Genomic DNA, 13,692 nt, shown 5'->3' with positions numbered 1-13,692 from the left:
GTACAAGACAGTAACATAATTTAAATGCACTGTCACCCTTGAGTCTAGCGGGTGCAAGATACCCGCACCCAGTGACGCACGAAGCCCTTTTATTCCCTTCATCTCCATAATGCCTAAGTGAGTGATTGCGTGGTTCTCAATTTCCCTTCACTCAAGCTCTTGTGTCCAAAACTGCCACTCTGCTTAAACCACCAAGTTGCTTTATTCTGCTTTGAATGGTGATCTATAAAGACAAGATCTACAGGGCCACTTAGACTAGCTGGCAGCTTTTACTCCGATACTTGCCAAACGGTGTCCCTGGACAAGATTCTGGATGGTTTTCTCTGTCCCCTCCCCCACCCTTAACAGTGCTGCTCCACTGCTCTCAAGACTTCCCTCTGTTTGCAAAGGATCTGTACCGACAATAATAGGGAAGGAAGGGAAGGAGAGATGGAGAAAGAGGGAGAGGACAGGGGGAGATAGAGAGGGAGGGAGAGAGAGAGGGGGAGTGGGAGGGAGAAGGAGAGAAAGAATCCCAATTACAGCTTCAGGACAGCAACAATAGCTTTGTAACCTGAAAACCTCAAAGATAAGATGTGACATTTATGTCCACACTGGCAAATCACAAACAAATGTTATTCCTAGGTCACTGTGTGAAAAAGCTTGCCTAGCAAAGGAATGCATCCTTCTTGCAATGAAAAGCCATTTGTGTATCTCCAACCCCACCCCTGCCAAAAGCAATCCCCACAGTCCAATTCAGAGGTAATAATAGCCGAAGAAGGAATGGGAAGCAGGAGTGGTCCAAGAGGAGCCCATTTTGAAGGCCAGTAGTGAGAAAAGAACGTTCTTAAAAACAAAACAAAACAAAAAACTGCCCCAAATACTCTCATGAATGAATTACCGAAAGCAGGGTTTTGTACAATGATCACACATGAGTATAAACTTGCAACAATATATACCTGCCAATGCTTGCAATCAACTGCCTTACAATACGCAGCATTTGAGTAAAACCATGTTTAGATTTTCAAGAGTTTAAATCATTTCCTTACAAAATGAGGGTAAAATTAAATTGAAAGGTAGGGAGGAGGGTCAGATCTGATCTCCTTCCACAGCCAAAGCTTCCATAGGTTCTATCTGTGGCCCAGGCCACTGCCTAACTGGAATTTTTATCCCATCATCCCGGTTTGCTTTAAATGGATTGTGTACTCACTAGTATGCCTTTACTTTAATCCTGGGCATCCTCTGAGACTGCGCAGTGTGGTTTCCTAGAGACACTGAGCTCTCCTGTTCTGTGACACCAATTCACAATTATTAAATTGCCATATTAACCAACGGACTTCAAGGACGTTGTTTGGTTGAAGTGCCCTCCTAAAAGGCCCAGGGTACTTAAGTGCTCTCTGGACTTGAACCTTCCTGCCATCACCCCTCACCTCCCACCCACCAGGCCAGATGATTCTGGAGAGAAGAGAGGCTCTCCTAGATCCCAAGGGGATTAAGCATTTAAAAACAAACAAACAAAAAACAGTGCTCGATGGAACTGAGATCAAGAGGACGGGAAAGTTTGTTGCTAACTAGAAAACTCTCAAGCCTAGAAAATAGAATCGGTTATTTCTAGTAAGTGACTTATTATTTTTTTTAGTCAGTAAATCTTTCTTTTTTTTATTATTATTCTTAGTTGTGGTGAAACACACACAACATAAAATTTGCCATCTTAAGCTTTATTAAATGTACAGTTTGGTAGCATTAAGTACATTCACTTTCTGGTGCAACCGTCACCACCATCCATCTCCAGAACTCTTTTCATCTTGCAAAACTGAAACTCTGTACCCATGAAACAACGACTCTGCATTTCCTTTCCCCTCAGCTCCTGTTTCTGTCTCTATGAATTTGACTACACAAGTACCTCATATAAGTGCAATCACAATATCTGTCTTTTTGTGACTGTCTTATTTCACTTAGCATGACATCCCCAAGGTTTTTTCATGTTGTAACATGTGTCAGAATTCCTTCCTTTTTAAGGCTGAATAATATTCTATTGCACGTATATACTACATTTTATTTATCCACTCGTCTGTCCATGGACACTTAGGTTGCTTCCACTGTTTGGGCTATTGTGAATAATGTTGCTATGACTGTAAATGTACAAATATCTCTTTGAGAGCCTATTTTCAATTCTTTTGGGCATATACCAGAAGTAGAATTACTGGATTATGTGGTAATTCTATTGTTAATTTTTTGAAGAACCTCTATACTGTTTTCCATAGCAGCTGCACCAATTTACATTCCCACCAATAATGCACAGAGTTCCAATTTCTCCACATCCTCATCAACATTTTTTTCATAGCTGCCATCTTAATGGGTGTGAGGTAGTATCTCATTGTGGTTTTGATTTGCATTTCCCTAACAATTAGTCTAATAAGTCACTTTTAAGCAAACGTTCAGAGAGACAATATAAAGGAATTTAAGCTCTCTCTGAGTTTTCCTTCATAAGAACCCATTCATTCTCAATCCCTCAAACCTCCTCCCAGCCCTTTCTCTCTGCCTCATTCTCCACAATACAGTCAGGATATTATCTACCTCATCCTCTTGAATGCATCTCTTCTACTATGTGGAATCCGAGAAGCTTCCCCTGATGATGACTTAGGTTGTGGGGGACAGGCAGGAAGCAGAAAGAAATAAAAGAGCATAAACACATGACCAGAGAAACAGACCAAGACAAGACCATTCTGCGTTAAAAAAAAAAAAAATGCAAAGGCCACCACTTTCCCCCAAAAAAGTTGGGAGGCTCAACCCAATAGAAAACTAAATAAAAAGTAAAATACAAATGATTAATAAATATTTGAAGTAAGTTCATCATGAATAACATAAAAACACACATTGCAACAGTAATATTTTCGTCTGTTTTCAAAGCAAAAATTTCCTCAAATGATAATCTGTATGCTGATAAGGAAGTGCAAATAGATATAATCTTTCTGGACACCAATTTAGCAATTTGTATCTCTCAAGAACACTAAAATATTCATCCTTTTGGGCTTAGAAATGCCACTTCTAGGAAACATTCCTTAGGAAGTCATCAGGAATTGAAAGATTTATATCACAAACTGGAAACAGCCTAAATGTCCAACAATAATATGGGACTGGTTAAAGGAATTAAGGTATCTCCGTGGTTTGGATAATGTACAGTCATTGAAAATATTTTTGAGTAAGTTTAATTACATGGAAAATGCTATACAATTAAATAGCAAAAACCGGCAAATGAAACCATATATATAAACAATATGATCTCCTTATATTTAAAATATGAGATCACCAAAACTATTAGATCAAGAAACCTAGTTTCAGGGGCCGGCCCAGTGGCGGAGTGGTTAAGTTTGCGCGCTCCGCTGCAGGCCGCCCAGTGTTTCGTTGGTTCGAATCCTGGGCGCGAACATGGCGCTGCTCGTCAAACCACGATGAGGAGGCGTCCCACATGCCACAACTAGAAGGACCCACAACGAAGAATATACAACTATGTACCGGGGGAGCTTTGGGGAGAAAAAGGAAAAAATAAAATCTTAAAAAAAAAAAAAAGAAACCTGGTTTCAAATGCTTACCTTGTTATTTTATCCTGTGTAAAGTTAGGTGCATTTTCTAAATTCTCAATCATTAAAATTATCTGTGAAATATTGGGAAAATTAATATCTACCTCACAGGGCTTCAGAGAAGATTCAATGAAGTAAACCATGTAACGTAATAAACTCATTTTAGGAAATAAATATTAGTTGTTACTATTACTTTCAAAATTAAAGTAAAAGCTATTCATTACAAAGTGGAGTTATTCACAATAGTCAAATGAAAACAAAACAAATGGTGAGCTCCAAATCACAGCTTCGGACCATGTGCCCTAGCTCACGTCAACCATGAGCCACCCCAAAAAGATGTTGTGAGAATCACCGTTTTGTGTTCCATCACGCCATAGCATAGGTATTTGGAGAAGTCAATGAAGATTATGGTGGCAGGAAAGAGTGACAGCAAAAGAGCTTATGAAATCATATCTTTTCAAAGGGTGGGAGGAGATACCAAAGACTAAAACCTTAGGAATAAAGATTCTCAAGGCAGAGCCCAGCCCAGTGGTGCAGTGGTTAAGTTCTAACACTTTTCTTCGGCAGCCCAGGGTTCACAGGTTCAGATCCCAGGTGCAGCCCTACACACCACTCATCGGGCCATGCTGTGGTAGCATACCATACACAAAATAAAGGAAGACTGGCACAGATGTTAGCTCAGGGACAATCTTCCTCAAGCAAAAAGAGGAAGATTGACAACAGATGTTAGCTCAGGGCCAGTCTTCCTCACCAAAAAGAAAAAATTATTCTCAGGGCATCACTAATATAGTAGGCTCCTTGTGCTACAAGTGGCAATCTCGTTTACCTCTTGTTTTTACAAATAAAAAGAAAAAAGAATAGCTCCCTAAAAACATTAAAGGACATAACTAGACACCAGCAAACAAAATCTGGAGCCTTAGTATCCTGACTCAAAAGTATTTAAGAAATTAACTGATCAAATGAAGAGAAAAAAAATAAAATAAAATTTTGAGAGTCATGGCTTTGTACGAAATAGATGACCAATAGATTTAGAAAATCTGGTTTTGCCTGGTGATAGAAGAAGGAATTTAAGAGCATATAATAAACATTTAAAATCTTCCATGTACAATATGGACCTAGATTCTATTGCTCACCCACAAAATGTTATTAGGTGAGTAAAACAGGTGAAGAAAGCCTGAGGGGTGCAGTGATCTCTTATAAAGCCATGGCGCTGGTTTATGATGGAAGAAATTCACCTGAAACTCCGTTTTCCTTCCACTGCCACCTGCCCTTTCCCATTACAGAAGACGAACCACTTCCAAAATATCTCATAAACTGGAATGCAGGAGAAAAAAATCTAACGTTGTCCAGAGAGAATTCAGATCCTTTCAACAGAAAAGTCATAAGTGAACTCAAGATGTTAATTTCATTAATCCTTGATGACATTGAATCATTTGGGATCACGTAAAGTTATGTCACTGCCTTCCCCACCATTATAAGGTACTGCCTATAAAGAGTAACGTAATGCCTTTTCTCCATAAATCAACCTATTTCAAATAGCTACACTACTCCACCCTGTAAACATAAACCTTTTATTCTGGAAGATGAGAAAGGTGTACTAAAGTTCTGCAGAGAATACCATCTCTTTGATTTTAGGTTGCTTTCCAACAAAATATGCATTGTAATCCAATTTTCCTCTCCCAGTTAGAAATTATAGGAGGTGACCTAACTGTGTTAGACCCCAACTCCTGCCTCCTGGACCACTCTGGCAAAGCAGGTATCCACAGTTTTCATCTGAATCGCACCATCACTTAATGAGTGAAACAGGTACATTTATAAAGTTAAATGTCCAGGACTGATTGAATGAGAAAAACTGCGTTTGTATGCAAGTTGTTCTCAAATACTGTGTCGTGGTTCATTTGGGTTGCTATAATAACACCACAGGCTGGGAGGCTTATAAGTAACAGAAATTTATTTCTCACAGTTCTGGAGACTGGGAAGTCCAAGATAAAGGTGCCTGTAGATTTGTCTAGTGAGGACAATCTTCCTGGTTCATAGATGGTCAACTTTTTACTGTGTCCTCACATGGTGGAAGGGGCGAGGATGTCCTCTGGGCCTTTTTTAGAAGGGCAATGATCCCATTCACGAAGGCTCCACCCTCAAGACCTAATCACCTTCCAAAGTCCCCACTTCCCAATACCATCATCTTGGCCATCAGGATTGCAACTTATGAATTTTGAGAGGACATGACCATTCAGTCCATTGCATACTCTTTTAAAATATATCTGATGATACCAGTCTCTTCATTACAAGGTACCTTATAGGAACATCCTTCACTAATGAAACTCACCTGACACCCCACTTTTTCCTGGCAGTCATTCACTCACACCTCTCCTCTCCCCTCTAACCATCAAGAATACATTCTCATTCATCTTCTCTCTCACCCTCCCCTCTCTTAGAGAACCTCACCCAAGGCTGCCGGCAAGGCAAAAATATTAAGTGAACCCATAGGAAAAAGCCGACCAGCCGGGCATTTCCTCCGACACAACTGAGACACTGTTGTGCCTTGAAAGTTTGGGGGCAGCAGGTTATTACTTGGCTGAATGAGCCAGGCAAGACTGGTGTCAGCCTCCTCAAGAGCGACAGCTCTCACAGCTCTCACTTTGAGAGCCAACCGGACGGGAATGAGCTTCTCATTTCTTATCTCGCCATCACAAGAGGTGCTGGGTCTACTCTGGTGTCCATCTAAAAAAGGTCTGAGAGTGAGCAATGGCTTTCTCTGTAGAATCTTCTTTGTTGGTTATCCTGAAATACTGTAGCTTTTTGGAGCACAAAAGAATAGTAGTTGAAATGATTCTCTTAACTCAAATCGTAACTGAAAAATACAAGAAACAAAACCATTGGCTAGAATATTTGTATGAAAAAAATCTCTTTATTCTTAGACAGCTTATTTCTACCTCAGAAAATGACATTTAGCCTGCTTCAAAGTTTCATGAGCTAATAATTAGTAACTTTCAAGTATAGAAAGAACCTATAAGAATTAAATAATTGGAGGGTGAAAGCAACCTTAGATCGCACAGGCCAACTGCTTCACTGCATAGATGCAAAAATAAGGCAGAGATAAACTAGGTAGCTGCCCCAATTTGAGGTAAATTTGACCAGAATTGAACATTCTGATTCTCAATTAATACCTTCTGTATCTCTCTCCTAAAGCCACAAGGAAGAAAATTCATTAACTTTACCCTTTATAATGATAACTCAAAGAATTTTTATTCCCAAACAGAAATTTAGCAGAACTTTAATTCAACATTTGTGAATACCATAGCAACACACATTTTTGAAAAGATGAATTTGGAAGAAGCATTTATTAGAATTCTAAAGAATGGCTTACTGAGCCTAAACAAGCATCAAATCAAGAAAATTCATCAAATAGATGATAAGGCTATATCATTAAGTAATATTTTTTCCTTGTCATCAAGCCAACAACGTAATATAATGGTATACACTACAATTTTCATTCTAGGGGAAACCATCCAGCTTTTTTTTTTTTAACAACAGATACTTTATCAATCAAACAATATCTACAGTGGCCCTTTAGGCCCCTACCAAGAGCGAAGTATAGTATAAAGACTATGCTAAAAACCACCAAGCTTTGAGCTATTCAAAGACTCAGCCAAAAGTCATGGAGTTTAGGCTGCTCCATTTTTAACCAACCATGCTGGGTCTCCATATTGTTATCCATATGGTACTATAACATGGCGTTGTTCTGGCCACCAATGCTACCACTGTCAACACACCAACAGTGGGGGTGAAAACAAAAAGATAGGACTGTTCAGTTGGGCAAGGCCCAATTCAGTCAATTCTTTCGTGTTTCCCTTTATAGACAGAAATATGTAAGACTGAGGGGAAGGCATTCAAATTCACAATTTTAGCCTCAACAAGGGCATTTCAGACTCCATTTAATGGAAATAAAGATCTTGGATAATGAGCTATGTTCTCAGCTTTGAAATAAATGACAATACAAGCCTAAAAGGAATAGAAAACTGGGGGAATTATTCCTGTTACAAAAGCATTTCATTTTACAAAGGGATTCCACAGGCTTCTTTAAATCATGTTATACATTATACAATAACACAAAAGAAAAAGATTCATGAACACGTTAGAAGGATACTGAGAGTGACTCGTCCCAATGATAACCATATTGGCTGGCTCAATTATATTGATTTAGGCCCTTGATAGATGCTACTGAGATGAAGGCCACAGGTTGGCTGCCAGAATGTGTCATTTAGGTTTGAGAAGAGGAGAAACATATAGAACTTGTCATTCTGGATAGAACTATACACTTGGATTTTCAGAGAATGGAGAGAGTCTGAATCATTAAAGACAGAGCTGTCACTACTGTAGGAAGAAACAAAGTAGACACCTTTCCAAAAGTCAGTAGCATCCTGTGGTGTATGCCATATTGGATTATTATTCTGAATACTAATCATAAACTTTCACTCTCCATACAGGCCATTGAATCACTTCTACTTTCATCAATAGCCTGAAAAAAACTGACCAACTCTCTACACATCAGTATGAGGACATTGGCTGTGACTGATAGTTGAAAGCAGCTGACCCCTTTTGTGTAAACTCTGTCACAGGATTATGCAAAGGAAGAAAAAAATATTCAAGAGGGAAAACGAACTTCCAATTTCCAACTCTTACATTAGTTTTTGTTTTTGTTTTGTTTTTAAAAGCAGGGAGAGTCTAGGTACCAAGTTATCTCCATTCTCTAATAAATTTATTTTTTTCCAACCCAGTGAACACCCTGGAATTAGCGTAGAGAAGAAGGATGTCAGGAAAATGCAGCTTTCCATATACAGGTCATTAGCTGACATGCTTTTATTTTCCAAAACATGAGACTGCATAGCTCTCTCAAGTGCATTAGCTAACTAAAGGTGAGCACAACCAGACTTGATCAGGCAGGATTGATCAGATGTCATCCAGCAACTGTGTGTGTAGTCTTTACTATGTGTCAACACAGAGCAACCTGCTATTCCAGAGAGGCTGTCTTTGGAGAGAATGCAAGTTAGATATGAGTTCCTATTTTCTCTAAGTAAACATTTGCTCTAGAAGCAACTCTAAACCTGCAAACACACCCACTTTTTCACAGCAAGTTCCAGTGCTGGATTCCACTCGTTTTAAAATAGGTCTTTAAATCTGTTTCTTCCTGTATGTCAATCTCCACATACCAACAGCTGACTTGGTTCTCAAACACAATATTGCCCGTTGAAAAATACACCTTCCTTAAACAAAAGATACTTTTTGTTCCCATGGAGCTTTGTCTGTTGCCATTTCCAGCAACAAATGACACAAAAGACAAATTCTGTCATCTTCAGTAGTGATTTCAGACAAACAGAAACAGCAAACAAAATAACAGAGCAAAAGCTTAAGAAACAAAATCAAGGTGAGTTGGGAGCAGGGGAAGAGAGGAGGAGAGGAAGTGAGAAATGTAGCCTAAACTCTACTTTGTGATCTAAGAAATTCAGCTTTTGCTGATGAATGGGAGAGGAGGCGAGGTCTGCAGCTGAGAAAAAGACAGAAGTGTGTGCTGCTGCCCGGGTTTTGTTTCAATAGCACCCGAAGAATGCATAGCAGGCAAACTCTACTTTAGCGACTAAGACTGACTCAACGAGGAGTCACACAAGTTTGTTCATGACACAATGGAGCTATCCAAACAAAACGGGGGATTATACAAATCATAATATGATAATTCTTTAAAAAAAATTTTAAACGCGTTCTGGTACCAAAATAAGTTTATGGTTATTCATAGGAAGCATCTATCAATTTAATATCACCATTTTGCAGGTTGTGCACCCGTCCTGTCATATCCTCTTTTAAAGAAACCGCCAATGACCTGGAGTACTGGAAACCTACAAACTATTGTCACCTATTTCCCAGGACTGTGAGCCTCATACTCAGTGTCCCTGATGGAAACCCAATAGCGGCCAGATGCCAAGGAGTCCCTGGCGAATTCTTCTGAAGCACAGTCCCAACACTCCGTGTGGAGAGGTGAAAGGATGGGAAGTGTGCGTGGTTCCTCCGCCCTCCGGGCCGCGCGTCCGGAAGGTTCCTGGCTGTCAGGTGGGTGGCGGCGAGCCCCGGCGGGGAAGCCCTGCCCGGCAGCGCGGCGTGCCCGCAGGAGGAGAGCGGCGAGCCCGCGGAGTGCGGCTGGTCCCGCGGCCGGCCGTAGCTCACCTTTGTTCGCCTGCCCTCGCCGCGAGGAGGAGGGAGTGGGCTAAGGAGGAGTGCGGGGGGCGACCCCAACGCTCCGCGGTCCCTCCCCGGCGCCCCGGAGGAAATCCGTAGGCAAGCCAGACCCTCCGTAGCTACCAGAACGGCAGCGTGGCTGAGGGGTCAGCAACCCCTGCCCGAACACAAAGGTTGCGAGGCGTGAGCGCGAGCGCTGGGGCGCGGGTGCGTGCGCCACAGAGCACGCGAGTGTGCGTGTGCGCGCGAGTGTGTGTGGGGTGTGTGTGTGTGGTGTGTGTGTAGGGGGAGGGGAGGAGCGCTCCAGCCCTTCTTACCTCTCGAAGATGAGCCGTACCATGAAGATGCAGAAGGCCAGGGGGAAGGCGAGATAGAGGTCCTCAGCCTGCGGGAAGGTGGCTTCCTCCGTGTTCTTCAGGTCTGCCCAGGTGACATTGTGCGGGAGCCAAAACCTCTCGTTCCAGAACCAGGCTAGGATCCCTGCCATCTTGCTTTGTCCACTCCTGTCCTGAGCTCCTGCGACCAGCCGAGCTCTCCGCCGCGCAGGGCGCCCGGGGATGCGCGCTCGGCTGGCCCAAGACTGAACCGCCGCCGCCGCCGCCTCCTCCGCGGCCGCTGCTCTCGAAGGCTCGCGGCGAGCCCCGGTTCTCTCCTCCCTCTGGCCGCGTTGGGGAAAGGGGCCGCCTCGCCTGTCACATGGCAGCCCGGGCCGCTCGTCCTGATTGGCTGGTCCTCGCGTCAAGCAGCAAGGCACACGCGGCCAGCTTGCCCACGCCCAGAGGGCAGGGCGCAGCTGCTGCGCCCTGGGCGCAGGGGCACCGTTCCTCGGACCCCTGCCCGGCCCAGCGCTCCCTGTGCTCTCGCTCTGCGATTAGGGTAGCCACCTGGCGACAGCCTTCCAAATCCGCCCCGGACCCAAGCCTTGCTCGCACATGCTCAGATCGCCGGCTCCTGCCCCACTGGAGTTTCAGGGGTCTCAGTCCGTTTCCCGTGTGCCCACAGGCAGTGGGGAGGCAGGTAGAGGCCGGGGCCGATTTCAGAACCACCCCTAACCTGAGAGAGAACAGTAAAAGGAGAAGTAGGGGGCGCAGAGAGCAAAGGAGGAAGAAGTAGGAGGGAAAGACTCATCCGCGCCAGCGCTTGGAGAGACAGGGTGAAAATCAGGAACTGGGACAGGATAGTGGCAAGAGCCATTTGCTTCTGCCCCGTGCGAGTCTTTCCCCATCTCTGACCTGCAGCCTCGTTATACTACTGCTTGTCACCACAACCAGCTCCGCTAGGACACAGGGCCCTTTATTTTTAATTATGGGATGGTAGGAGAAATTAGGCATTTAATTGCTATTTGATAATGATGATGACGAAGTTGGTGATGGTAGCAACTGCAGCATTTTGTAAAATCGCCCCTCTAAGTGAACCTCTCAGAAAATGCCGCTAGCCGGACTACATTTTGGCTTCGCTGATCAGTGGCGAGCATCCACTCTGCTCCTTGACAGGCCCATTATTTCTGCCTTTTGAATGTGAAATCTTAAAGGCATTTGACCTGTAAGGCCTAACCCAGGCACCGTCACTCCCCCAACACATTTCCTCATTGATACAGAAACCATAGGTGGATCAGTTCAGTGGCCTATGCAGATCTGGTTCCAGAAGATGTTCTGTTCATTTTCCTCACAACCATTCATTTTCTGCTTGGTTCTGCCAATAAATTCCACTGGGCCTTTCCAAGAGGCATAAAAACAGGGCCTTAAAACACACTTCTTTACTCTCCCTCCCCTTCCAGCTATCTATTACTATCTTTTCACTCCTTCCCTTTAAAGCAAATCTCTAAAGAATTGCCTATGTTTGTTGCTTCCCATTTCTCTCCCCTCCATTCTCACGAATTTCTGTTTTGGCATTTGCCCCTCTCTGGTGCACTGAACTGCTCCAAGTCACCAGGGATCTCTGTGCTACTAAACCCAAAGATCAGTTCTCAGCACCTCTATCAGAAGTAGCATTTGACCAAGTTGGCCAGTGCCTGCCTCTTTAAACACTTTCTTGTCTTGACTTCCAGAAACCACTTTCTTCTGGTTTTCCTCCTACCTCTTGGCCACTTCTGAGTTTCCTTCCTGGTTACTCCTTGCCATCCTAACCCCTTAAAGTTGGAGTGGCCTACGAGTCAGTCTTTTGTTCTCTTCACTTTTCTATCTGTAGTCATTCACGTGGTGACCTTATCCAGTCCCATGGCTTTCACTGCCATCTGTATGGCTTTCAACGTCACACTGATGGTTCCCAAATTTATATCTCTAGACATGAACTCTTCCTTGATCCACTGTCAATTCAACAACTCCACTTGGATGTCTAAGGACCATTTCCTGCCCAAAATTTCCTTCCCCCTAACATTTTTTCTTCTTGTTTTCTTGCTCAGGCCAAAAACCTGTAGCCATCTTTTATTCCTTCTCTCTCTCATATCTCCTTTCTAGTCCATCACAGATACTGTCAGGTCCATCCTTAAATGAGAATCACACCATCTCTTACCACCTCTTCTGCTACCATCTTGGTCCAAACAACCAACATTTCTCACCTGAGTTACCCCAGCAGCGTCCCAACTCCCAGGTTCAACTCTTGTCCTTCTACGTTGTATTCTCAGCCAGAGTGATCCTGTTGAAATGTGAGTAAGATCACTTCTGTGTTTAAAGCCTTACTGCTTCCCCATCCCTCCCCAAGTGGAAGCCAAAGTCATTTCAATGTCCTAAAATCTTTAGCTCCATATTAACTCTCTGACGTCATCTACTCTCTCCTCTCTCATCTCCCACTCCCTTGCTCTGCCTTGGTCACACTGGCCTCCTGGAAAACACCTAGCATGCCTTAGGGCCTTTGCACTTCCTTTTCTCTATCTCTGGAACTTTTTCCCCCCAAATATCCATGTCTGCTCTATCTATAATGTCGCTCACTCAGTGAAGCCTTCCTTGGTTAATCTACAACCCTCACTCCCCAGCCTCACTCTTCTTATCTAGCCTTCCTGCTTTGTTTCCAAAGCATTAATCACCATCTAACACAATATATTCTTCTTTTTTTTAAGATTTTTATTTTTCCTTTTTCTCCCCAAAGCCCCCCGGTATATAGTTGTATATTTTTTTTAGTTGTGGGTCCTTCTAGTTGTGGCGTGTGGGATGCCACCTCAGCATGGCTTGATGAGCCATGCCATTTCCACACCCAGGATCCGAACCGGTGAAACCCTGGGCCACCGAAGTGGAGCAGATGAACTTAACCACTTGGCCACGGGGCTGGCCCCAAACACGATATATTCTTATTTCTCTATGGGCTCCCCATGCACACACTAAAATGTAAGCTTTAAAAGTTAAAGATTTGTGTCCATCACTGTTCTTATCCCTAGCACTTAAAATAGTGCCCAGCATGTGGTAGGTACTCAATAAACTATTGAATTAATGTCAGCATTACTCCAACCTCATAAAAAATCTCCTTTGGGAGAGGAAAAAATCTGAATAAATAATTGTGTTAAATGTTTATATAGGGGGTGGCCTCGTGGCCGAGTGGTTAAGTTCCCGTGCTCCCCTGCAGGCGGCCCAGTGTTTCGTCAGTTCGAATCCTGGGCACGGACATGGCACTGCTCATCAAACCACGCTGAGATGGCATCCCACATGCCACAACTAGAAGGACCCACAACTAAGAATATACAACTATGTACCGGGGGGCTTTGGGGAGAAAAAGGAAAAAAATAAAATCTTTAAAAAAAAATGTTTATGTAACCCATGTGAAGAATAGCATGGGCATAAAGAAAGGATTGATCAATTCTGGAGTGTGGTAGGGAAGTGAGTCTTCATCATGGGGTAGGTGTCACTATCCCCACTTGAGACCATGGAATCAGCTACTCAGTGTTTCTGATGACCCTCCAGGAAGATGCCTT

At 43.2% G+C, this 13,692-nt stretch overlaps 1 protein-coding gene across 2 annotated transcripts in view; it reads right to left on the bottom strand.

Annotated features, from left to right (window-relative positions):
• The window catches only part of CERS6 (ceramide synthase 6), a 303,793-nt gene extending 293,041 nt beyond the window's left edge, over positions 1-10,752 (bottom strand). The window contains exon 1 of one of the 2 annotated variants that reach the window (XM_001497253.6): positions 10,109-10,752. In XM_001497253.6, coding sequence (XP_001497303.1) covers positions 10,109-10,278 — 170 coding nt within the window. In that variant the 5' untranslated portion in view covers positions 10,279-10,752. 2 annotated transcript variants of the gene reach the window in all.
• Positions 10,753-13,692: the final 2,940 nt, after the last annotated feature.

Source organism: Equus caballus, chromosome 18 (genome assembly GCF_041296265.1).
Source record: "Equus caballus isolate H_3958 breed thoroughbred chromosome 18, TB-T2T, whole genome shotgun sequence".
Classification (NCBI taxonomy): domain Eukaryota; kingdom Metazoa; phylum Chordata; class Mammalia; order Perissodactyla; family Equidae; genus Equus; species Equus caballus.
This window is presented reverse-complemented; position numbering and strand designations above follow the sequence as displayed.